This window comes from Dama dama, chromosome 24 (genome assembly GCF_033118175.1).
Source record: "Dama dama isolate Ldn47 chromosome 24, ASM3311817v1, whole genome shotgun sequence".
Taxonomy (NCBI): Eukaryota; Metazoa; Chordata; class Mammalia; order Artiodactyla; family Cervidae; genus Dama; species Dama dama.
Window position 1 is genome coordinate 58,992,676 of NC_083704.1, and position 26,481 is coordinate 59,019,156.

General features: G+C 50.1%; 1 protein-coding gene and 1 pseudogene across 1 annotated transcript in view; one reads left to right on the plus strand and one right to left on the minus strand.

The window, feature by feature from the left end:
- The window catches only part of SLC6A11 (solute carrier family 6 member 11), a 124,260-nt gene that overhangs the window by 22,654 nt on the left and 75,125 nt on the right, over positions 1-26,481 (plus strand). The window contains exon 5 of the mRNA XM_061127589.1: positions 4,628-4,760. Coding sequence (XP_060983572.1) covers positions 4,628-4,760 — 133 coding nt within the window. The remainder of the gene's footprint in view (positions 1-4,627; positions 4,761-26,481) is intronic.
- On the minus strand, positions 20,148-20,219 carry LOC133046344 (U2 spliceosomal RNA; annotated as a pseudogene).

The window sequence follows — 26,481 nt, forward strand, 5'->3', positions numbered from 1 at the left end:
CAGGCCCCGTGGGTGAATGTCTGGGCTCTGGAGCCAGGGTCCCTGGGTTCAGATCCCGACCCTGTCACTTGCTCTCAGTGACTTTGGGCAAGTTCCCTGACCACCTGGCATGTCAGTGTCCCCATCTTTGCAATGATAATAACAACTGTACCTTCCTCAAGGATGGTTAGGAGGGTAAGATGAGTTCCTGCTTGAAGACCAATGGAGACACAGACCTAGAGAACAGACTTGTGGACATGGCGGTGGGGAGAAGGAGAGGGTGGGACAAATTGAGTGAATAGCATTGAAACATAGACAGTACTGTGTGTAAAATTAGATAACCGGTGGAAATCTGCTATATGATGCCAGAAGCTCAAATCCCACCTAGAAGGGTGGGAGGTGGGTGGGAGCTTCAGGAGGGAGGGGACATATGTTTACCTATGGCTGATTCATGTTGGTGTATGGTAGAAGCCAAACAATATTATAAAGCAGTTATCCTCCAATTAAAAGTAAATACATGTTAAAAAAAAAAAAACACTAAGAAAAAATGCAACAAAAAGAAAGCCTATGGAAAGGGGTGATGTCCCTTCCCCAAGGTCACACAGCTGGTCAGGAACAGAGCTTGGTTTCAAGCCCGGGCGTTTCTGTATGTGCTGAAGGCTGAAGAAGCAGAGACATTACACCTCCAAGTGCTGGGTGGAAATCTCCAGACATAGTCTTAATGACCTGAAAAAAAAAGCCATGTGAAGAACCTGCTTTCCTGCCTGGCTCGTAGTAGGTGCACATTATAACCCAGGTCAATGAATGCTTCTGAAGGACCCCAGGCAGTCTTCAGCATCTCTTGTCCCCCGAACGGTGTCGGGAGGTCTGTTCCCGGGTCCTTTTTGGCCAGGGTGTTGGCAGCAGACTCTTCTTTATTCAGACCGTTCTTCTGTCCCAGTGCTTCATGGGGGAGGGTCATTAAGAAAGTTTTTTTTTTTTAGTTTCCCCAGGAAGAGCTGTGCCTTCTCCAAGTCTCCGGAGTTGAGTGTCCCAGCCCCCAGGCTCTCAAAGGCTGCCCTTGTGGGTTTGAAAACAACCCCAGAGCCCTGCAGGCCGAGAACCTGACCCCCCGAGCCTCCTTTCTGTAGACACTCGGGCCCATTGCTAGTTAGAGTCAGCGCCGGTAAAACCTAAAGAAAATAGTTTGAGGATGTTTTCAAATAGTGTCTGGTGGAACAAAAGAGCCATTCATCCCGTGTAGCTTTTAGTAATGTGCTTCCCATTCTGGGAACTAGATTGTTCAATTAAGCGAGAGGGCGCTGAAGCCGGCTGCATGACTCGAAAGTGTGCAAGCTCCAAAATGTGGCAGAGGGGGCCTGCGCCAGCTCGCTCCTGGCAGGTCTAACCCCTTCTTTGTCCCTGGGTCCCCGCGCTGTTTCCAGTTTTCAGACACTCTGTTCAGAAAAACCACGACATCAGTCAGAGGGCATGTGCGTGTGTGCATGCAACCCTGCTAGATCTGAGTCCTCGGTACCCCAGGCATCTCCCTCTGCCTCGGCCACTTTCTCTTCTGCTCCAAGTTGTCCTTTCCCATTCGCTGGCTGATGGATGTTCCGGAAGCTTTCAGGGCCTGGGGATGGGGAGATCTCCTGCAGTATGTCAGGTGGTAGTATGCATCCTTGGCTACGAGGCTCTTGGTCTGGAGACAAGGAAGTCGGTGAGCCCCCTCAAGTTCCTGCAGAATTTTGGGGGTGAGCGGGCACAGCAGGGTATTGCTCTGTTCTGGGGAGACAGTGCATCCCTTCAGTAACTTCTCAGAGAACCCCAACTCCCTCTTCAAGTAGTAATAGTGGTAGTGAAAGTCACTCAGTCGTGTCCGACTCTTCGCGACCTCTTGGACTGTAGCCCGTTATTCTCCTCTGTCCATGGAATTCTCCAGGCAAGAATACTGGAATGGGTTGCCATTCCCTTCTCCAGGGGATCTTCCCACATTGCAGGCAGATTCTTTACTGTCTAAGGTATTAGAGAAGCCCCCCTCCCTTTTGTTCTCTCTCTCTCTCTCAAAAAAAACCCCTTGTTGTTTCTAAGTCATTCCTTCATTACCAGGAAATTCTACTTCTGTAGTGATGGCCAAGCCTTGCCCTTCACAAGCAATCCTTGGGAAAATGTAGCAAAACGCAAGCTTCCTCAGAACCATTCCATAAGGATTCAGACTTGATGGGTCCAGGATGGGACCCAGGGATTTTTATGTTTTCGGCAGGCATCCCACAAGGACCATACTCTGGGTCTTGCTGCTTGGTTATAAGAATGTGCTCAGTTGCTCAGTTATATCCGACTTTTTGTGACCCCGTGGACCATAGCCTGCCAGGCTTCTCTGTCCATGGGATTTCCCAGGCAAGAATACTGGAGTGGGTTGCCATTTCCTTCTCCAGGGTGTTGTAAGAATAGATATTCCTAAAAGTTACATTTAATACAGCCCCTCACTTTAAAATGAATTAAAGCCAAAGACTGCTAAGACATGAGAAACAAATAAAGAATCCTTATAACGAAGCAGCTGTCTCCTTTCTTTCTCAACTTGCACTTCTTTTTGCCCAGCTCCTCCTAGTACAGGGCAAGAGCTGCACCATCCATAATTCTTTATCCTCAGTATAAATGTAGTGCCTGGCACCTAGTATGTGCTCACTAAATGTGTATTTAAGTAGATGTTCTCCTTTCTGGCTATCAGTCTAGCGAGAGCTGGCTTCCTTGATAGTAAATCCCTGACTGCACGCAGCCCAGTTTTGTCTGGGGGCCTGCCTGATTCTCCGGCAGGGTTTGGGGCCGGAGGGAGCCTGCAGACCAGCGCTAATTGTTGTCATTGAGTAATTAATGCAGAATCAGGCCCCAAGTGGATTCCCAGGGAGATAGACACTGAGGGAGGCTTTCATGCTTGGTGGGATGGGAGCTGCTTTTCTCAGAGGACGTTCCCAGAGCGCCCAGGTGACTGGCATGGTCCAGTGGGATGACTTGGCAGCCGGAATGGGGTTCATGGAGCGAGTGTGGAGGGGGCTTGTGTTCCTGCCACGGTCCTGCACAATATGGAGCATGGCGACTCTAACTCTAGAGAAACACAAGCCCCAGGATGTGCTGTGAGAGACAGGCCTGTGTCAGCTCTGAAGGGCGGATGAGTCCCGAGCGAGGCTGTGGCTGGATGCATGCTGTGGCCTGGGCCCCCTGGACACCCCTGCCCCTTGGCCCGCTGTTCAGGACTCCCAGTGATACTTCCTCTGTGTATCTGCCCTGCTTTTCCCTTCTGGTCTCTGGGCCCCCATGTTCCCCAAGTACCCCATGCTCTATTTTCTGGCCATTGCTCGTGCTTGTCCCTGGACCTGAAACTATCTCTGCCCACTCCGTCTTCTGGCTAAACTCCGTCAACCTTCAAACTCTAGCTCAAATATCACTTCTTCCACAAAGCTTTCTCTGAGCCCCATGGCAGTCAGGATAGTCTGGGTTGTGCTGCAGTAACAAAGATCTTAGTAGCTTGAAGAAATCGAGTTCTGTTTGTGTGTGTGTGTGTGAATGAATGATTATTTAAATTCTACAGTGCTTTACAACTTTGAAAAGCTTCACACACATGACTTTATATATTCCCGTGTGTGTTAGTCGCTCAGTCGTATCTGACTCTTTTGCAATTCCAGGGACTGTGTATCCCACCAGGCTCCTCTGTCCATGGAGTTTCCCAGGCAAGAATCCTGCAGTGGGTAGCCATGCCCTTCTGCAAGGGATCTTCTCAACCCAGGGATTGAACCTGTGTCTCCTGCATTGCAGGAAGACTCTTTACCATCTGAGCCACCAAGGAAGTCCCGTAATAACCCCGTAATAATTTTTTTTAAAGAAGCTCCTACCCTATATTGTCCCTTCCCACCTTTCCTTCTCCCCACTGGTAACCACTAGTTTGTTCTCTGTATCTGTGAGTCTGCTGCTCTTTGGTTTTATGTACTAGTTGGCTGCATTTTTAGATTCCTCGTACAAGTAACATCATCCAGCATTTGTCTTTCAGCAGAGTTTCCTTCTTGCTCATAGAGCAGTTCTGACCTAGGGTGGCCGGAGGGCTCGTGTATCCTCTCATGAACCAGAGCTTCTAGAGGGCCACCTGGACACATGCTTCTGTTAGGACAGCAACACTCATGTGAAGGAACAGGGCAGACCACACCGCCTGGCTCTGAATGCCGCCATCTGAAGGGCCGTGTGTGCCATTGGCCACAGCAAGTCCTCTGGCCAGAGCTGAGCTCAGCAGGAACGTGTCATCACCCCTCACCCCTCAGGGAGGGACCTGGAGTGTTTATGGATGGTCCTGCCATCTCCCGGGACCCCTGAAGTAGGTTCAGTGCTTCCCCTGGACGTCCTCCACATAGCTCTTCCTGTGCTGTTCCATACGCCATCTCTGAACCCCCATCCGGTCCCATTCGCCCCACAGGGTGAATCCAGGACAGCTGGGGGCTGGGTCTCGTTCCTTTCTGAGACCCCCACACCTGGCCCTGGTATGACTCAGAGAAGATGCTTGGTGAATGGGGGGCGCATGGCTGAGTGACCTGCCCCTGCCCCTCTGCAGCACTAGCCCCTGCCCACGGTGGGGTCCGTGTGGGCCATCTCCAGCCCCCATGACTCTGGGCCCTCCATTCTGTAGGCGCCGGGTCCTGGCCATCTCGGATGGGATCGAGCACATTGGGGACCTTCGCTGGGAGCTGGCCTTGTGTCTGCTGGCAGCCTGGACCATCTGTTACTTCTGCATCTGGAAGGGGACCAAGTCCACGGGAAAGGTAAGAGATGGATCTTCAGCTCACTGCAGGAGGGGAGGGGGCGAGTGGTCCTCGTCCAAGCTCACAGGTGACCCGGAGAGCACCAGGGGCATCACGTTACAAAGGCCAGCTCCTGAACTGGGAGCTAGGAGGAGTACTGTGCGGCACTCTGGAGTCCAGAGTTGAAATCCCCCGTCCACCAGCTGTGTGCCACACGCCTCAGGGTTGTCCACTTCCACCTCCTGTGCCTTGGCTTGCTCACCTGTGAAATAGCAAAGCCTCATCCTATTTTCTTCCTGGGTTGAGAGTCCTATACGGGAAGGAGAGTTGAAGTGCTTTAGAAACCAGGGAGTGCTAAACTACGACCATGGAGTATTTTGTGATAACGACCTGGGCTCCAGGCGTGTGCTCGGGCAGGTGGCACTGTCTGTCTCCACTGATGGGCCTGGAGATCTCACCCGCCTGCGGTCCGTGAGGGGAAGGCCAGCCGCCTCCATCCTTCTGTGCTGTCTGTACCGTGTGGCCTCCAGTGCCTCACTGTTGTTCGTTTGTTGTTTATTCGATCAGTTGTGTCTGATTCTTTGTGACTCCATGGGTGTAGCCCACCAGGTTCCTCTGTCTCTGGGATTTCCCAGGCAAGAATACTGGAGTAGGTTACTATTCCCTTCTCCAGGGGATCTTCCTGACCCAGGGATCAAAGCAGCATCTCCTGCATTGCGGGTGGTTTCTTTACGGCTGAGCCACCAGGGACCATAGGAGAAGAAAGATGGGAGCAGACAGCAAGCTCTGAGCTGCCCTGGCCTGAGTCACAGCGGCTCTTCCACTCCCAAGCCGCTGGCCAGAGCCTGAGACACGGCCTCAGCAGCTGCCAGGGAGGCTTAGACGCGAGGGGAGCAGAGGGATATCTGATGGCTGCAGCCGTCTGTGCCACAAGGGCCACATGTGCAGCTCATGGCCAAGTCCAGCCCACTCGTGTATTTTATTAAAAAAAAAAAAAAAAAGAAGGGGAGAAGAATTAGTTACCAACATATGGAGAACAGGTAATTTCATTTGAAATATGTGAAAAAACCAATAGGATTCTGCTATCCCTTGGAAAGTTGAGAGACAGGGCACCTCTGGGCTTGTGTACCTGCCTGACAGTGTTGGGCTGAGCTGAGCAGCAGCCACCTGCTTCTACGGGGACTCGGTTGGCCACAGTCCACAGTCCTGTGGCTGAGGGTCAATGCCGTGAATAGCGTCAGTTGCTCAGTCGTGTCTGACTCCGTGTGATCCCATAGATTATAGCCCACCAGGCTCTTCTGTCCATGGAATTCTCCAGGCCAGAATACTGGAGTGGGTAGTCATTCCCTTCTCCAGAGGATCTTCCTGACCCAGGGATCGAACCCAGGTCTCCCATACTGCAGACAGATTCTTTACCGTTTGAGCCACTATTAGCTTCCTCATTTGTGGGAAAGAGGAAAATAGGGCTTTTTAAAAATGCCTGTGTCACCCTGACTGTGTCATAGTCCCTGACTGCCGGCTTCTGGTAGGCAGTTACTTGTAAGCTTTACTCTTAAGTTATTGGTAGAGGCCATGCATGGAGACAAAACCTCTGAGGAAGTAAGAACTTAATGACTCTGGGACCTTTTGCAAAAGATGGTCCCCTTGGCTCCCAGGGTGGTAGGTGGGATGAAGAACCAACTGCTAAAATGTGGGAGGGGGGCAGACCTGAGTGAGGGGACTTAGAACAACACAGAAGAGACGTCAGCAAGCCTCATGTTATGAGCTGTAAGGAGGCTGAGGATGTACTAGAAAGTAATCATGAATGTGCCTCAGGGACCAGGAAGTAGGACAGAGACTCTCGTGTCCCTTCAGATGAGATGATTTTGCCAATCTTTGCTTTCTCTGGTTTGTATCTTAAAGACAATAGAATTTTTTTTCTGTTTTTCCAAAATATAAAAATCATTGCACTATCAATCTACTTTTCAGACTATATACATCCTGCTCCCATGCATCACTCCCCTCCACCCGCCCCCAGCCACTGCCTTTTTTGGCTAAAAAAGAGGAGGCAGATGCAGGGGGTGAGAACCAGGATCGAGAACCAGGGTCCACATCCCAGGTCTGTCTCTCGCTGACTGAGACCTGGGGTGAATCACTTGCTTTCTCTGAGCCTGTTCCCTCTTTGGTCAAATAGGGATTGATAAGTGAGCTCGTCTCACGGGGTGGTTGCAAGACTGAAATGCACAGCTGCATGTTTTAACACTTAGCAGAATGGAGAACTGATCGTAAGTGTGAGAAGCAGATGGTGATTTTTAAAAATCTTGTTGTCAAACTTATTCATCCAAGAAGTGGTTTCTGCGTATCTGCTGGATACCTGGCGTTATTCAGTGGGCCTCTAAGACGAATGAAACACGGCCTCTGCCCTCCGCAGATGGTCTGTGTGGCAGCGCTCTGTGAACCGTCTGAAACAGGGAGGAGCGCCGTCATGCTTGGTGCTCTGGTTGCTTCTACTACGATGACCAGCTTTCCGGGTGTTCACGCGGGGCCGGTGGGGCCTGGCTGGGGGGCGGGTGTTCAAGGCTGTGGGGAGGACAGTGCAGATGAGGTTTTGGTGGGTGCACGTGTGCGGGCTGTCCACGTGAATGTGTGGCCTTAGGCTCTTGGGCCTGGGCGTGGGCCATGGCAGGAGGAAGTGCAGTCCCAAGGCAGGACCGCTTGCCACTGGCGGGCCCATCAAGCCTGTGTGTCAAAGGGTCCTAAGGCAGGGACCCAGTATCAAGGAAGGACCAGCAGGCTCCATGCTGAGAGATTTCAGAAGAGGTTTGGGGGGAGGCAGGATGATGGTTCCTGAGTGCTTCACAAGCCCATTCCATTCAGACCTTGAAATAACTGCATGAGACACAGGGGCCGGCATTATCTCCATTGTACAGGTGAGGAAGCTGAGGCTTTGTGGGGTTACATGACCCCACAAAGACACTCAAGAACACTCAGGTGGGGAGGCGGAGGGCTGGAATGAACCCTACGCCTTGGTGACTGCATAGCCCAGGCCTCTGGGTGAGTGCACCATCAATCCTGTTGTGTGACTTGAGGACAGTGACAGTTTCCTTACAGGTGGCTTATGAAGAGGCTGTTAAGAGCACGTAGGAGGTGCTCCGTGATTGTTGGATGCAGCTAAAGGGTCCTATTAAGGGAAATGCTGAAGTCACAAGAGCAACTAAGTCCTTTCCTTAAGACTGGGTTTCATGGGCTCTTCTCCATGTTCCATGTCCAAGACCAGGGTGAGTGTCCAGGATGAGCAGTGGTTTTCAGGACCTGCAAGGCTCCTTGGAGACTATCTGGTCCATCCACAGCCATATTTTATGGATGAGGAAACTGAGGTTCAGAGAGTAGAAGGGACTTGTTCACAGTCACATGGTGAGTAAATGTCAGGTGGGGACATGCTCTGGTGGCCCAGCTCCCTTGTTGTTCAGTCGCTCAGTCGTGTCCGACTCTTTGTGACCCCATGGACTGCAGCACGCCAGGCTTCCTTGTCCATCACCATCTCCCAGAGCTTGCTCAAACTCATGTCCATCGAGTATGTGATGCCATCCAACCATCTCATCCTCTGTCACCCACTTCTCCTTCTGCCCTTAATCTTTCCTTCCCAGCATGAGGGACTTCCCTGGCTGCTTATAAATGACAAGGTTCTGGAGGTCACATCTGACAGTTCGAGGAGACTAGGAGACCCCAGATCAGCATGTAGGCTCTAGGGCCTGATGCTTTTATTTATTTTTTTACTGTTTATTATTCACCTTACCTTGGATGTGAGCCCAGCGTCCAAAGGCTTTTCAGATTTTATATAAAAACAGTTAAAAATAAACACAGCTCATCTGAGTCTTCCTGAGTGGGCAGAGGTCACCCCTGCCACCTGCCTGCAGGACTCTGGCCAGAGTCACCCTCAGGGGTCAGTTCAAGGAAGCGGGAGGGACTCCCATCTTCCTGCTATTGTCCAGGAGCTGACATTTCCTCTTCATCCCAAGTTCCAGCCTGCTATCCATACCTGGGACTCAGGAGAAATTTCTGAAATTTCATCAAGTTGAGGAAAAGTTCCTGGCTCCATCCCGTCTCCAAGGCAAAAACTGTAACCCTGACTTTAACTCAGTTGAGAGCACAACCCTTGCTCAGGAGTGGATGCACACGCTGTAGGCTCAGCCTCTTGGCAGGTGCTTCTGTAAGTATGGATTTGGGATCAGGGCTTCCCTAGTGGCTCAGATGGCAAAGAATCCACCTGCAATGTAGGAGACCCAGGTTCAACCTCTGGGTCGGGAAGATCCTCTGGCAGAGGGCATGGCAACCCTCTCCAGTATTCTTCCCTGGAGAACCCCATGAGAACTCACAAAGAGTCAGACACAGCTGATAGACTAACACTTTGTCTTTTCACTTCACAAATAAGTAGATCCCAGATGAGGCTGTGGCAGGGCCACAGGTGGGGATGACAGTGCTCTCTGTTGGTCTCTGGGGCGGTATGTGGGCCCTGAGGCTGTGTCGGCATCGGTGTCCCCCACCCCACAAAGGAGAATCGCTGCACGTGACCTTCAGCTCCATTTCCTCCCATGCCTTCCTCAGCGCTTTCCATCCTTCTAATGTCACAGACCCACATTCAAGGTCTCCCAGGGTCTGAGTGAGCAACCTGCACACTCAGAAGAGGCTGCTCTGGCTGGAGAGATGGTCTCTGGGTTCCAGCTTCAGTGCAGAGCAAGTGGTACATGACTGCTGCTTAGTAGACTTTGTGGAAAGGGTGAGTCCCGCCTGTGCGGGGGCTCGCTGTGAGGTGCCAGGATGCACCTGGGAGGACGGTGGACAGTCTTGCCCCCTCAGAGTGTGCAGTCCACACTGGGTGCGGGGGACACCGACAGATGAGCAATTATGATTCTGTGTAGTAGTGCTCACGTTAAGCAGTAGAACTAGAGAATCAGGTCCTGTGAACAAGGGGATTCTAATGGCAGAGACCCAGCTCTGGAATGTGAGAATACAGCTTGTCTGAGCTGGGAGGGTTTAAGTCCAAACCCTACTGTACAAGTAAGGAGGTGGAGGCCCAGAGAGGTCGTCAAATTTGCCTGAGGCCACCCCGCTTGGAAGGAGATGAGCTGGAATTCAGTTCTGGGTCTCTCTGCTTTCCCTAAGCCTGGTCCTCATCTGTTCTGATACCTCCAGCTGGGAGCTCATGTCCAGCTTCAAAGACAACGTGTAGGTCTGATTTCTGAGCATGTGGCAAGGGCTTAGTAAAGCCATTTATTTTCTTGCCCTGGTTTTAGTTCCACACAGTTATTCATCCCCTCTCTCTGGACGGTATTGAAAATTCCCAGAAGTCTGGATTAACGAAATAAATAAGAACATTTCTCAATTGTATATTAAATCCTGAGTAAATATAGGATTCTGAAACACTTGGTTTCTTTAGGAAGAAACTTCCAAGCTGTTAATAAGTTGTCATCTTCTGGATGATAAACATTTTCAGTCAGGATAATTGAAATCAAGTGGCTAAGACACGGAGACATCTTTGTGATTCTCCTGTGTTCTTGGTTTTTTGTTTTGCTTTTGGAGATTTTCTTCGTTTAGAGAAGTTTTAGGTTCACAGCACAGTGAAGCAGAAAGTACAGGGATTTCTCATCTACTCCCTGCCCCCACACTGTGTTACCTCCCCCATTATCAACAACCCCCACCAGAGTGGTACATTGGTTAAAACTGATGAGCCTACGTAGACATATCATATTCTCCCAAAGTCTATAATTTATATTAGGGCTCACTTTTGGTGTTGTACATTCTGTGAATTTGGGCAGATGTGTGATCCTGGCGGGCTACAGTCCATGGGGGTCATGAAATATCGCACACGACTGAGCAGCTAAGCACACACATAATGTTTAATGCCTGAATCCCTCTTGGGTCAGACAGTAAAGAATCTGCCTCCAGTGCAGGAGACCCTAGTTTGATCCCTGGGTGGGGAAGATCCCCTGGAGAAGGGAATGGTAACCAACTCCAGTATTCTTGTCTGGAGAATTCCATGGACAGAGGAACCTAGCAGGATACAGTCCATGGGATTGCAAAGAGTTATACACGACTGAGTGACTAACACTTTCACTTTCATAATGTATAATGACATGGATCCAATATTAAAGTCTCATATAAAGTAGTTCTACCACCCTAAGAATCTGTGCACTTCCTGTTCATCTCCCCCCACTTTCCCCAGCCCTTGCAACCATCAAAACAGAATCTTTTTGCTGTCTGCATACTTCTGACTTTTCCAGAATGCCGTGTCATTGGAATGATATTGTTCGTAGCTTTTTTAAGCTACTTCCTTCACTTAGTGAGGTGCATTTAAGTTTCCTCCATGTCTTTTTATGTCTTGATAGCTCATGTCTTTTTATCACTGACTAATAATATTCCGTTGGCTGGATGTATACCAAATTCACCTGTGGATGGACGTCTTGGGTACTTCCAAGTTTGACAACTAGGAATAAAGCTGCTATGAACATTTGTGTATAAGCATTTGTATAGGCATTAAGTTTTCAACTCTTTGGGTAAATACCAAGGAGCTTGACTGCTGGTTCTTATGGTAAGAGTATGTTTAGCTTTATATGAAACCACTGAACTATCTTCCACAGCAGCTGTGCCATCTTACGTTCCCACCTTCAGTGTAAGAGAGTCGCTGTTGCTCTGCATTCTTGCCAGCGTTTGGTATCATCAGTGTTTTGGATTTGAGCTGTCCTACATCCTGATTGGTATGTGGGGCCTCCCTGGTGGCTCAGTGGTAAAGAATCCACCTGCAAAGGAGGACACTTGGCTTTGATCCCTGGTTCAGGAAGATTGCCTGGAAAAGGAAAAGGCAACCCACTCCAGTATTCTTGCCTGGGAAATCCCATGGACAGAGGAGCTTGGAGGGCTACAGTCCATGGGGTCGCAAAGAGTCGGACACGACTCAGCAACTAAACAACAACAATAGATATGTAGTGGTATCTCCTGATTATAGTAACTTGCATTTCCCTATCACAGGTAATGTGGAGCATCTTTCCATATGCTTATTTACTATCTGTGTATCTCTTTGGTGAGGTGTCCGTTGAAGTTTTTGACCCCTTTTGTAATTGGTTGTTTGTTTTCTTATTGTCGAGCTTTAAGAGCTCTTTGTGTGTTTTGGATAACAGTAGTTTATCAGATGTGTCTTTTGCAAATATTTTCTCCTTGTCTGTGGCTTGCTTTCACATACTTTTGAAATTGTCTTTTGCAGCACAGAAATTTTTAATTTAATGGAGTCCAGCCTGTCAACTACCTCCTTCCCAGATTGTGCTTTTGGTGTTATATTTTATCTAAAAGTCTTTGCCATATGCAAAGTCTAGGTTTTCCCTAGATGACTTTGTTATAGTTGTGATTTTGCATTTAGATCTATGACTCATTTTGAGTAAATTTTTGTAAGGGGTGTAAGGTATGTGTCTTGATTCATTTCTGCATATGAATGTCCATTTGTTGAAAAGTCTTTGCTTTTTACTCGTTTTTTGTCAACCAGATTCATCTTGCCCATCCCTGCCACCAGGTCCTCTCTGTGGTCTCATAGGCCTGAAACCGCTAACTCATTTGGACAACTTCTCCTGTAACATCTCATCTAATCATTAACCAAGTCTACCTTATAATCACCCTAGAAAACAACCTGTATTCTCCATTTTTATTGTCCATCCATCCACTCACCCACCCACCTAGACATTTAACAGTAGCTCCCCAGGTCTTCCAGAGAGAAAATTGCTCTTAGAATTTCCCATTTGCACAAACATATTGAAAGTGAAAGTCAGTCTTGTCCGACTCTTTGCAACCCTCTGGACTGTACAGTCCATGGAATTCTCCAGGCCAGAATATTGGAATGGGTAGCCTTTCCCTTCTCCAGGGGATCTTCCCAACCCAGGTATCGAACCCAGGTCTCCCGCATTGCAGGAGGATTCTTTACCAACTGAGCTATCAGGGAAGCCCATTGCCCACATGCAAAATGACACAACCGAAATCCTTTGTGCTCTACCAAACAATAATTTAACATAAATTCCAGGTGTTCTTGTCTTTATTCTGTGTTGTCATACTGCATCATGGAAACGTTAGAATAGGGTGATCCTAGTACCTGCTCTGCAATGCTTTTTGAAAACTGAAAAGACTCGTCTTTACTATGTGTTCTTCTCTTGTGGCTTTGCTAGGCCTTAGCCTGACCCACGGATCAGTCAGCATTGGTCTTTCACGGAATCTGACCCATGACCTACTTTTGTAAATAAGGTTTTGTTGGAGCACAGCCACACCCATCTTTCTGCGTTGCCGTCAACTTCTTTTGTGCTGGTACAATGGCAGAGCTGAGTAATTGCAACAGAGTATGTGGACCCACAAAGGCTAAAATATGCACTATCCGGCCCTTCACAGAAAAAGTTCTTGGATCTCTAATCTGTTAAACTAATTCATGAAAACTGTTTGCCACGCAAAAGGAAACTAACATCAAAATTGTTGTCACCCAAAGCATGGACTATTTGAGATATTGAAAAGCTACAGTGATGATTTGGGATGAAGAGCTTTTCTGAAGGATCCTTAAAAATCTCACCCCAGCATTGCCAGCTCCCAAATGTGCTGAGTTTTTGTATTCAAATGCTCACTTGCAGTGAGTATTACTCACTGATCATTTTATTAATCCACTAAGTGCGTTATTGCTCACCTACTGTGTGCCAGGTACGAGACTGGGGGGCTCTTTTTACGGGTGAATGAGTCAGACTGTGAAGCTGATTGTCAGATGAAGAATGAGCAGTTATAGGAATATTGTGAGTAGAGAATGGGGGCTCGAGGGGGAAGAATGAAGGCAGGAGATCTCCTTAGGGTGAGGAAGGTAAAGGAAAGCATTACTGAGTGAGACCCCCATCTGTGATGGGAAAGATGGGAAGGGAGTATTCAGGTGAGCAGCACAGATGAAATTCTCAAGTGGGGGTAGGACCTGGTGAATTGGAGAGGTGACACAAAACTGGGGCCAGATGGAGTGGATGGTGGCATGTGATGGGGCAGGGCTCAGACCTTGCAGCTGTGCTGAGCAGTCGGGGATTTTATTCTACGGGCAGTAGAAAACCACAGGAAGATCTTAAGCAAGGGTGACATGATCTGACTTTCATCCTTAAAAACTGGCTCTGGCTACTCATTGTGAATGGGTGGCGGGGGGGCGGGGCACGGAATGGAGAGGTTAGGGAACCCAGTTAGTGGGTGACCAGGGTGGAGGTGCAGTGCATGAAGAGAGGTGGTCCAATCAGAGACACCTTCCGGTGTGGCATCCTCGTTCTGCAGAACCTGATGGTGCACCGGAGTTTTAGGCCTTTCTCTTTTTTGACCTTTTTAAAAAAATTTATCTGTTTATGGCTGCGCTGGGTCTTCGTTGCTGCTCGTGGGCTTTCTTTCGCTGCAGGGAGCGTGAGCTACACTCCAGTTGCAGGGCGCAGGCTCCTCACTGTGGTGGCTTCTCTCGCAGTGGAGCCCAGGCTCTAGAGCACATGGGCTTCAGTAGTTGCTGCACGCGGACTCGGTGGTTGTGCCTTATGGGCTTAGTTGTCCCCCAGCATGTGGGATCTTCCTGGACCAGGGATCGAACTGGCGGCCCCCGCATCGCAAGGTGGATTCTTAACCACTGGACCACCAGGGCAGCCCTCTTTTTTGGCTTTTGAATGGGGTGACTGGCCCAGCTCTTGCCTGGATGCTTTGCCCTCTGCAGGCAGCCCTCCCTGCCCACCAGATAGTCAGGTGCCCCCTCCTGCTGCCCCCACACCCTCCCCCCCCCAGGCTGGCTCCTGTTCTCTGCTCTGTCTTCCTGAGTGTTCCTCCTTCTGTCCTCCTCTGGAGGATGATTTATGGATTTTTCCCCCTCGTTTCCTGGTCTCCAGGAGCAGTGGTTGGGAGGGGAGGGTGCAGCAAAAACAATTCTGGCCCCCTCCCCCCTCCTCCTGCTGCCACTTTAAAGGAAGCTGCAGGATTAGCTGGGATTTTAAGAAGAATCCTGCCTTTTCACTGCTTTAGGCCACTGTTTTTATTCTTTTCAGAGCTCCAGGACACCAAGGCAGGAAAAAAGAAAACACACACACAGACAGACACACTCACACAGAAACAGCTGCAAATAGCCTTGAATTGATTTTTTTTTTTTTCCTTTTTCTTCCTTCATTCACCAACAAGTAGAGGAGTTGGAGGTGGTACAAGGACTTTTTTTTTTTCCTTTTATTAAAGTGTAGTTGACTTACAATATTAGTTTCAAGTGTACAACACAGTGGTTCAGTAATTTTATAGATGAAACTCCAGATGAAGTTATTTTGAAACATTGGCTCCGTTTCCTATGCTATACTTACATCCTTGTAACTTATTTGTTTTATACCTAGTAGTTTGTACCTCTTAGTTCCCTCCATCTGTCTTCCTATTAGTAATCTCTAGTTTGTTTTCTGTATCTGTGAGTCTGTTTCTGTTTTTACATCTGTACAAAGACTCTTTTTTTTAAAATTTCATTTGTTTGTTTATTTTTGGCTGTGCTGGGTCTTGGTTGCTGTGTGTGGGCTTTCTCTAGCTGCAGTGAACAAGTCTACTCTTTCATTGGGTCACGCCAACTTCTCATTGTAGTGGCTCCTCGTGCTGCACACAGAGGCTTGGTGGGCTACAGCCCATGGGCTTGCAAAGAGTCAGACATGACTTAGCGACTAAACAACAAGAAAAATTCTTGTTGCAGTGCCTGGGATCTAGGGTGTCCGGGCCTCAGTAGTCGTGGTGCATTGGCTCAGTAGTTGTGGCACAGGGGCTTAATTGCTCCACAGCTTGTGGGGTCTTCCCAGACCAGGGATCAAACCCTTGTCCCCTGTGTTTCAAGGTGGACTCGACCACTGGACCACCAGGGAAGCCCTATACAACGACTCTTAAACAGCCTGCCTCCTCTGTATGATGCTAATGGTAAAGAAGATGCTTAAGTGGCACTTTGATCAGGGCCTTGTTGTAAGGCCCTGGCTACATTAACCCACTGAGCATTCCTTGGTGACTCAGATGGTAAAGAATCTGCCTGCAATGTGGGAGACCTGGGTTCGGTCCCTGGAGAAGGAAGTGGCAACCCACTCCAGTATTCTTGACTGGAGAATTCCATGGACAGAGGAGCCTTGAGGGCTACAGTCCATGCAGTCGCAAAGAGTCAGACACAACTGAGTGACCGACATACACACAGATGAGAAAGGTGCGGTTGTTATCCCCATTTTGCAGATGAGAAGACAGAGGCTCACAGGGCTTAAGCTGCTTGTGCTAAGATCCTGGGAGAACAGATGACTCCAGGATTGGGGAGGAGCAGGGTGGGGCCCCTTGGCAGGTGAGGGTGCCTGCTCCAGCCAGCTTACCCCTGACCTACCAGATGGAGATGCAGGCTGAGGGGCAGGTATCAATAGCTCCTCCTCGAATGTGTGCCTTTCCCCACTCCCTCCACCCCACTACCACCAAGGCAGGCGGGAGCTGCCAGCAGGGGAGCCATCAGGAGCCCCACACAGAAAATTTATTCTTCAGGAGCACCCTGTAAAGTGGCTAATGGATTCAATGAGGCATAAAGCAGCAGCAAAGGGGGCAGGGGGAGTGAAAGGGAAAGATGTGTGAAAGGGAAGAGAACAGGCCCAGGAAAGGAACTGGGCAGCACTGTCTCTGGGCCCTCAAGTGGCCTTTGTTGCAACCCGAAGCAAGCGGGGACGGCATTGGTGGTGGGGCTCTCCCAGCACCCGGCTGCTGTCTGCATTCAGAGAGGAAACTAGAGCGTTCATGAGATGCATGCAGAGAGCCCCGCGGGGAGATCTCCTGCCCTCCAGCCCTGGGGCCCGAGGACACCCGAAGCCACTGCCGAGGGTCCTTTGTGCGGAGTTGGGAGCTCTCACACCGCTGGTCCAGGGAGAGCCGTCGATTGTCACATGAAGTCAAAAGAGTTTAGCGTCTTGATTCAGCCCTTTCTTTGGCCTTGAATGACAGCGCTTCACCTTTAGCGGGAACCCTGGCAGCGAGGAGGGTTGGAAAGGAGGGAAGCTTTGCGACTGGGTAATACTGTCTTTATTGAAGCACAAAGGCCCCCCGAAAGTCCGAGTGGTTGCTGGTGGGAGGGGTCCTACAGGGCTGGCTGCCTCCTGAGAAAGCCCTCAGTACACAGAGGGGGGCCCGAGGAGACTGGGTGCCATTAACCCTTCCAGAGCACCCCTGGGAGCCCGGCCCCACCAGAGCCCATCCATGTGCACCCATGTTGCTGGGAAATGAGCTGCCCTCCTGAGTGGCGTCGGCGAGGAGTCCAGGCAGCTTTGAGCTCCACGTGAGACCAGGCGTGATGCCATAGATTCAACCAGAAATGGGCAGAGGTATTTGTGGTGTGCCGCTTCAATCTTAGTGCCAGGCTGAGCACTGCAGGGGAAGTTTAAAAAAATTGCTAGCTGGGACTTCCCTGGTGGTCCAGTGGTTAAGACTCTGCTTCTAGTGCTGGGGATGCAGGTTTGATCTCTGCTTGGGGACCTAAGATCCCACATGCCACTTGGCATAGCCAAAAATAAATAAATAAATAAAAATAAAAGACTTACTCACTGTGTACCCTGCCTTCAAGAATCGGGCAAAGAAGCCAAAGACAGAGCTGGCAATGGAGAACGGAACGAGCCGACGTTTGGTGTCAGGAGTCCTGCCCCACCACGGGCCAGCAGCGTGGGTCAGTGCAGGCCCCCACCAACCTCGCTGGCTGTTCACTCCATTTCTCTCAGCCTCAGTTTCTCCTTCTTTCAAGGGTAGTGCAGCAGGTGCGGTGACAGGTGGGGGGTATGGTGTCGGCGTCCCTACCTTTGAACCACAGCCTGCCTGGGAGGTGCAGGACGTGGGGTCAGCATGTCCAGGAGGCTCCGGGCAGGTGACAGGTGGGCTGGCTCTGACAGGTGTGGGAGGAAAAGTGATGGACAAAGACCCAAAGCGGCACTGGGGGAGCAGAGAGGGAAGGCATGAGCCAGCGCAGAGTGCAGGCTGGGCAGTGAAGCTGAGACTGGCCTGTTGCAGCGGCAGCAGTCACTTCAGTGTTCTTGTCTCCCTCCAGGGGGCCTGCCGGTCCCCCTGCTCTGCACCCCTGTGGCCACCTCTGTCGGTCAGCCTTCAGCCCGAGCAGCAGAACCAGAAGGAGATTCTGTACGAAGAGTTGGTGTGTTGTGAGGCTGGGCTGGGCAAGGCTAGCATGCAGAGGGCGGGCTGCAGCTCTCTGTGACCGCAGACGAACAGTGACCACGTTATGTGGTCACTTATAGCAGTGACCACAGGCGACCCATCCTCATTAGAGAAACCTCGGTTCTGCTATTAAGGCCTTTCCGTCGATTGCATCAGCCTACCCAGATCATGTAGAACAATCTCTCTTACTTAAAGTCAACTGATTTTGGACTTTATAAGACACCTTCAGAAAACTAAGATCTTGGCATTCAGTCCCATCACTTCATGGCAAATAGGTTGGGAAAGAGTGGAAGCGTGACAGATTTTATTTTCTTGGGCTCCAGAATCACTGCCAATGGTTACTGCAGCCATGAAATTAAAAGACGCTTGCTCCTTGGAAGGAAAGCTATGACAAACCTAGACAGCATATTAAAAAGCAGAGAAATCACTTTGCCGATCAGGGTCCGTACAGTCAAAGCTGTGGCTTTTCCACGAGTCATGTACAGGTGTGAGAGCTGGACCATAAGGAAGGCTGAGCACTGAAGAATTGATGCTTTCCAATTAATACTCCTGAGAGTCCTTTGGACTGCAAGGAGATCAAACCAGTCAATCCTAAAGGAAATCAGTCCTGAATATTCATTGGAAGGACTGATGCTAATGATGACACTCCAATACTTTGGCCACCTGATGTGAAGAGGCAACTCACTGGAAAAGACCCTGATGCTGGGAAATATTAAAGGCAGGAGGAGAAGGGGCGGACAGAGGATGAGATGGTAGGATGGCATCACCGACTCAATGGAAATGAGTTTGAGCAGACTCTGGGAAGGACAGGGAAGCCTGGCGTTTTGCAGTCCATGGGGTCACAAAGAGTTGCATAAGACTGAGCAACTGAACAACAACAAGCTCTTCCTTCCCTACCACCCTGCTTTCTCCTCCTCCTCCTCCAGGAAGCCTTCTGGGCCCCCCACCCCCATCCTTCTCAACCTCCTCTTCCCTCCGCTGATGGCTCTCGCCCACAGCAGCTTCCAGCTGTCCTGTGTTTGCCTCTCATTGTCTCGTGACTGCTGGGCTTGTGGGTCCAGAGACGTTTCTTACCTCGTCCGGCAAACATTTGTGAAACATTCCTGTGTACCATGGCTTGTGCCCAGGACCACAGGTATCAACTCTAAACAAGTTTAGGGGCTGGGCGTGTAGGCAGAGAAGTAAACAGACAGTTACAAAATGTCCTGGTGCTGGGGATGAATGCAGCCCCAGGAGGCAGTGGGATCCAAGCTGGCTGGGGAGGTGCAGATGGTTATTAATTATCCAAAGGCAGAGGAGAAAGGAGATTCTAGGTCAGAGGGCCCAGGTACAAAGGCCAAAAAGCTAGCTTACATCATTTCCCCCTCCCTATTTCCTTCTTTCCCTCCTCCTTCCTCCTTGTATCTGTTGACAGAGCATCCATCGCACGATGAGCTGTTTAGTTGCTCAGTCGTGTCTGACTCTTTGCAACCCCGTGGACGTGGGATTTCCCAGGCAAGAATACCGGAGTGGGTTTTGCCATTTCCTTCTTGAGGGGATCTTCCCAACCCAGGGATTAAACTCAGTTCCCATGTGCTGGCAGGCAGATTCGTTACCACTGAGCCACCTGGGAAGCCCTGCATGACCAGGGCCCTTGTGCATTTTTCTGTGTCCAGGGTAACCCACATGGTAGATACTGGGAACCATCACTTGTTAATTCAGTCAGCAAAATGTGTGTTTGCTCGTCACATGGTAGGACCTGTTTGATTGAGGTGAAAGTTCTGAAGCCTTTCCTGGCAGTCACACAGCCAAGCTCTCTCCCCTGACCTCCCCTGCAGGTCAGGAAACAGTAGAAGGAAAACTTGTCTTGGGGGAGAGGGGTGGAAAATGAAGCAGGGTGAATGGCATTGTGCACGGTCCGTGTGCAGCTGGAGGTGCGAGATCCTCTCTGCGGACGAGGATCAGCTGGAGGGCGATTGCAGATGGTGATGGCGGGGGTGCAGGGAGATGGGCAGGGGGCCACAGAAGCTGAAGAATCACGTGACTCAGGTTCTAAATGTGGATCCTCCCCGCAGCTAAGGAAATGACGTTGACTTTACAGAGCACCAACCGTGTGCCTGACATTGGGCTCAGCACTTCTGTTCATTGTCTAATTTAACCCCCCACAGACGGACAGGGGAGTATCAGCAAGTCCACTTTAAAAGTGAAGTCCTGGAGGGCTAAGTGATGTGCTCGGATAGGTCACGTGGCTAACAGAGACACAATTTGATACTACACTTGATCTTAGCCAAAAGGCCAAGAAGCGATGGGAGACAAGATTTGAACCCAGGTCTACAAAGGGTCGCAAAGAGTCAGACACACCTGAGCAACGGAGCACGCACACTGCCTAGGTGGCTCCCCAGCCAGGGTTCTCCCCACCGGTGAATGCAGGGCCTTCAGTAAGTGAGCCTCCACCCGATGCCAGCCTGAGTGCGTGCCACTTGCCCAGCACTGTTGGTGGGAGACGGGGAGGCGGGTCGGGGAGAGCAGAGCCAAGCGGAGAGCGTGTGCGGCACAGCCCTGCCTCCAGCGTGACCTCGGGCGTGTGCCTTTCTCTGCCTTGGAGCTGCTTCCTCGGCCTTCACTGCAGGGTCCTTGGTGCACACATCTCATTGGGTTGCTCTAGACCTTGAGTGAGGCGATGCCTGTGAATTACCTGCCTGTCACACAGTAAACACATGAATTGCAGTTGTTTTTCTTTTATGACTTACAAGTTCTATAAACCCATTCTCCAGCTTCAAAGAGGTTTCAGTCTAGTGGGGCAGTAAGACTGGATTCATTCACTTGAAGATAATAATAGGATTTTGTAGTATAGGTCACGGGGCCCCCAACCTCTAGGCCATGGAATGGTACCTCCTGTCGGATCAGTGGCAAAATTAGAAGTAAAGTGCACAATAAATGTAATATGCTTGAATCATCCTGAAACCATTCCCCATCCCCACCCTGGTCCATGGAAAAACTGTCTTCCATGAAACCAGTCCCTGGTACCAGAAAAGTTGGGGACCACTGGATAGATGATGGCCCAGTCATTGCTGGGATGGAGTTTGAATAAGGAAGTTGCTGTGGACCACAGCATTCTGGAAAGGCCTCCTGGGAGGAGATGTGAGCATCATGTTGGAAGACAGCCATGTGGAGGGCAGGGCTGTGCCTTCCAGGGGTAAGGATAAGGGGAGTCAGGGGTGGCCATGGAGGCTGGGAGGTGATGGGCTGGGCCAGGCTCCAGGGTTGAGCTAGACTAGGTCCCGTGGGCAGTGGGGAGCCATTGAGAGTCTTGTGCATACTTGTGTGCGCTCAGTCACTCAGTCGTGTCCGAGTCTTTGCAACCCTATGGACTGTGTAGCCCACCAGGCTCCTCTGTCCATGAGATTCTGTCCAGTATTCTCTAGGCAAGAATATTGGAGTCGGTAGCCATTTCCCTCCTCTAGGGGATCTTCCCAGCCCTGGAATCGAACCCATGTTTCCCACATCTCCTGCACTGCAGGCAGAGTCTTTACTGCTGAGCCCCTGGGGAAGAAGCCCTTGAGAGTTCTTGGGCAGGGGTGTATTGGAGAGTGGAGGGGTCCTGATAGGCATTACATTGCTGTCTGTGCTGGGCAGCCTCTCTCTTCCTTCCTGATCGACAGCAACTCTCCCCACAATGGACAATAAACAAGACCCCCCAGCCCACCTGGTGAGGACATAGCAGCAGATGGTAACTCACTATGCAGAAGCCAGACACGACCACGGTCCTGAGTCACAACCATGGTGTGTCACAGTTTGACTGGCGCAGTAGTCTGGTGGTTATCGTTCCAACTTTAGTATATGTGCTGCCGAAGCGAGCACTCTGGTGGTTGTCATATCGACACCAGGAAGCCGGTGCTGACTCCATGCCCACCCTGGCACCACAGCCTTTATGAGCCCTGTTGATAGACCCAGTACTCTTGTTGATGATGAGGTTTGTAATACTGCCCCCTTACCACCTAGAAAAGCAGGTCATCAATAATCTACCAGCCCAGTAAGTTCAAGAAAATCTATAGAATACCCCCACTATATTTTAAAGGACGAGCAGAAAGGAAGCAACATATACTAAAGCAGCTTGTATTTCAACATGTAAACGCTCAGGTACAAACATGCCAGACTCGACAGGGGCGGGCACCACGCCGGTGTGATTGCATTCGACTATGAGATGGGAGAGCCGAGGTTCCACAGAATGTTGTCGGTTCTTTTCCTCTGCAGTTCACATCTTGAAATAAGAACCGAGCACTGCGTTATGATAGAATCACCGTGAATGCCACGACCACAAGCGTGGACTGATAGGAAGAGGCGGCACTGGCCACTTGGGTTCCACCAGTGGCGTTGCCAGTAACGACATGATTTTCTGAAATGATGGATAACATTTGGTAAAGCACCGAATTAAAGACAGCACAGTCCACTTTCCATTCATATGGTAAATCGCATTTCTGGAACATGCAGTTTCTATTAAAATGAGGTGAAATATGCTTTGAGGTTATATATAAAACAGAGTTAGATTCTAGGCTTAATAATTATAAGCAGGACTTCCCTGGCGGGTCAGTGGTTAAGACTCCAAGTTTCCAATGCAGAGGGGTGCAGGTTTGACCTCTAGTCGAGGGACTAAGATCCCAATACATGCTGTGTGGCATGGCCAAAAAATTATTATAAACTACACACATGAGTATCTAGTGGCACCTTCGGAAATCCTGAGAAACAGGGCAGTACTGTTGTGGGCGACTGTGCCCATGCATGTAGGATTGCCAGCTTTCCTTGGTCATTAAATGCTGACCCTCAGTCTCTATGGTCACCTGAAGTAGCCCTTGGGCTTCCCCAATTGCTTGGCAGATAAAGAATCCACCTCCAGTGCAGGAGATGCAAGAGATGCAGGTTCGATCCCTGGGTGGGGAAGATCCCCTGGGCATGGCAACCCACTCTACGTTCTTGCCTGGAGAATCGCGTGGACAGAGGAGTCTGGTGGGCTACTCTCCGTGGGGTCACCAGGAGTCGGACACGACTGAAGCGACTGAGCTTGCATGCAGAGCAGCCTCATGTGTCTCCTGGTGGCCCTTTAGAGGACGGACTGCTTTTGCAGCAACTGCCAACTTGTATTAAATTCTTTAAGCTTCACAACAATCCTATGAAGTCGATGTTTTCATTCCCGTTTCCTGGATGTGCACACTGAGGCTTGAAGAAGTGCCATAACCTGCTTAAGGCCCCAGAGCTGGGACCAGAACCATCTCTGTTTCTCTGTCTCACCAGAGCATTTATTACTGAGTTCGTGTTTTGTGGACCTATGTGCCCTAGGATTACTTCAACATGCATTAATTAAACACCTACTGGATTACAGGCACCCTGGTGAGTCCTGGAGACAGAGAGGCAAATATCTAAGATGTGGTCCCTGTGGACCACGTGGGCTGGTACAGACTGTGGACGGGATGAGGGTTGTGGCTCAGGAGAGGAACAGAAAGCGGTTCAGAGTGGCCAGTGCACAGGCCTTGAAAGGGGACAGAGAGAGACAAGCTGGAGTGGCAGGGGTGGGGGGTGGGGTGGCTTAGAAAGGGCTTGTAGGCAAGCCTCATAATAAGATGCGAGCAGTGAAATGCCACAAAGGGCTTAACCTAGGGGGGTGTCATGGCCAGGATTTCTTTACAGAAAGGCCACTGTGGTTGCAGCATGGGGAGTGGGTGCCCAGGGGCCAAGGTTGGATTCCACATGGTGGTCATTCGGGAGGAGGTGGTGGCAGCTTTGAGGAGAGAAGAGGGTGGTTTGGGAAATATGCAAGCGTGAGAATCCATCCATCCATTCCTAGTGTCTGAATGAAGAGGGTGTCGGGGGCTGGAGAGGCCCAGGCTGCTTCCGGGCTTGAGTGGCCGTGCTTGGTGGTGCTAGTGGTGGGTCAGGGTGGTGTCGGAGCGGAGAGAGCTGTGGCTGGAGTTGGGGGAGAGGTGCCTCTCTTTGGGGACCCATTAGGCTTGCGATGCCTCTGAGGCTGCAAGTAGGGATGTCTAGGTGGTGGATGGGAAGCCTGGAGCGCTGAAGAGAGAGGGATGTGGAGGGGAGTCATCAGCTTTCATGTTTGGATTTCTTTACCTGGGACCCAGAGATGCTTCAAGAAGCCCCCGAGCCCCTTGGAATTGTGTAAAAATCATGGGGTCATGAGAATAAGTACACTTTGCTAGGGTGTGAGTCCATAGCTATCATCTGATTTTTGAAAGGGCCTGTGTCCCCTAAAAGATGAGAAACTTCTGACATGCCACATTTCACCTGATCTGAGTTGCACCGTTATGGTCACTCAGTCGTGTCTGACTCTTTGCGACCCCATGGACTGTAGCCTGCCAGGCTCCTCTGTCCACAGAATTCTCCAGCCCAGAATACTGGAGTGAGTTGCCATGCTGTTCTCCAGGGGATCTTCCCAACCCAGGGATCAAACCCGGGTTTCCCACCTTGCAGACAGATTCTTTACTGTCTGAGCCTCCAGGGAACCCCCAAGAATGCTGGAGTGGGTAGCCACTGCCATCTCCAAGGGATCTTCCTGACCCAGGGATCAAACCCAGGTTTTCCACCTTGCAGGCAGATTCTTTACCTAAGTCTGAGCCACCAGGGAAGCCGATCTTATATACTAGAAGGTACCTAATGTGCCCAATTAAGAAGAATGAACATCAGAAGCAGAAACACTACTAGTTAATCTGCTCTACACTGTCTTGACATTGGTTACCCCCTGTGACATGTGAGATACCACACCAGACTCCTGTTGCTTTGAAAATTCTTTATCCCTCCTAAAGGAATCGGCAGGTTCTCCGGTCTGCAGGTATGTTGTTTGAGGTGCCATAGTGATCAGTTCACATGTGCTGCACTAACAGTGTGATCCAGCTTCATCTGCTGGTGGGTATCTTCTCAGATCCATGAAGTACTTGGTTGTTCCTTTGCGAGAAAATGTGTGATCGTTTCTCTGTAATGATTTATATTTCCTTCACAGTATCAACTTTCACCCCCTGTCTCTGGAGCACAGTGTGATCTTCTAAAAAAAGACATTGTAAACCTTCAAACACCAATTGATTTAAATTGATTTAAAATATTTTAGCCCAGTGAGCCCATAACTCAGCCGAAGTAGTGATAATAGGATCAGCTCTGACCCCAGTCCCTTCTATTCAAAGGGGTGGCATCCTGATTTCAGAGATAATAAGGTGAATAGTGCTAAATGCATGCATCTTAGAGCTGATGGAATTAGAGCTCTGGGAACAGGTGGTATACCTAGGGAAAGAATTCAAGAGAAGGATGAAAGGTAAGGTCTGTCTAGTCAAAACTATGGTTTTTTCAGTAGTCATTTATGGATGTGAGAGATGGACCATAAAGAAGGCTGAGCACCGGAGAACTGATGTTTTCCAATTGTGGTGCTGGAGAAGACTCTTGAGAGTCCCTTGGACTGCAAGGAGATCAAACCAGTCCATCCTAAAGGAAATCAACCCTGAATATTCATTAGAAGGACTGATGCTGAAGCTGAAGCTCCAATACTTGGGCCAGCTGATGCAAAGAGCCAACTCACTGGAAAAGACCCTGATGCAGGGAAAGACTGAAGGCAGGAGGAGAGGGGGTGACAGAGAATGAGATGGGTTGGATGGCATCACTGAAAATGGACACGAGTTTGAGCAAACTCTGGGAAGGACAGGGAAGCCTGGCATGCTGCAGTCCGTGGGTTGCGAAGAGTTGAACACAACTTAGCAACTGAATAACAGCAAAGGATATGGGACTTTGGGAGCTGAGAGATGGGGGAGTAGAGAGGGCTAGGAGGAGGGCCTGGAGGGGAGTAGGAGAGGGAGGGCCCCCTGCAGCTGGCCACACCTATGGAGGGCTGTGAAGGGATGAAGGGCAGTGGACCCCAACTGTGTGTCTCTCTCCCTTTCAAAGGCTTTATTCATTTGAACTCAGAAGCTGGACTCAAAGAGGATGCAGTGAGGTTGTCATGTAGGTGACACTGTTATCCAAGAAAGAGACACAGAGAAAGGAACAGATCGGGGGAGAAAGTGATGTTTTTTATTTTGAGCATGTGGGATTTTAGACAGGAAATCCAAGTAGATGTACAGAAAATGGAGTTGAAAATATGGGTCTTAAACTCAAGAGATACCACTGGGCTGGTGAGAGACACTGAAGACCACATGTGCATCAGTAGCTCTGAAAACCATGTGTGTGTGCTCAATCACTTCAGTTGTGTCCAACTCTTTGCAACTCTATGGACTATAGCCCGCCAGGCTCCTCTGTCCATGGGGATTCTCCAGGCAAGGATACTGGAGTGGGTTGCCATGCCCTCCTCCAGGGCATCTTCCCAACCCAGGGATCAAACCCATGTCTCCTGCATCTCCTGCATTGTAGGTGGATTCTTTACCGCCGAGCTTCTGGGGAAGCCCTCCATAGGAGTAGGTAAGAAAGAACAGACATGGGAGGAGGCCGGTCTTCCGGAAAGCAGCTTAGAAATCTGCAGACACAGCAGGCAGCCCCCAGAACAACTAGAGGGCAGGGCTCGGTCCCCATCTACCTTTGCATA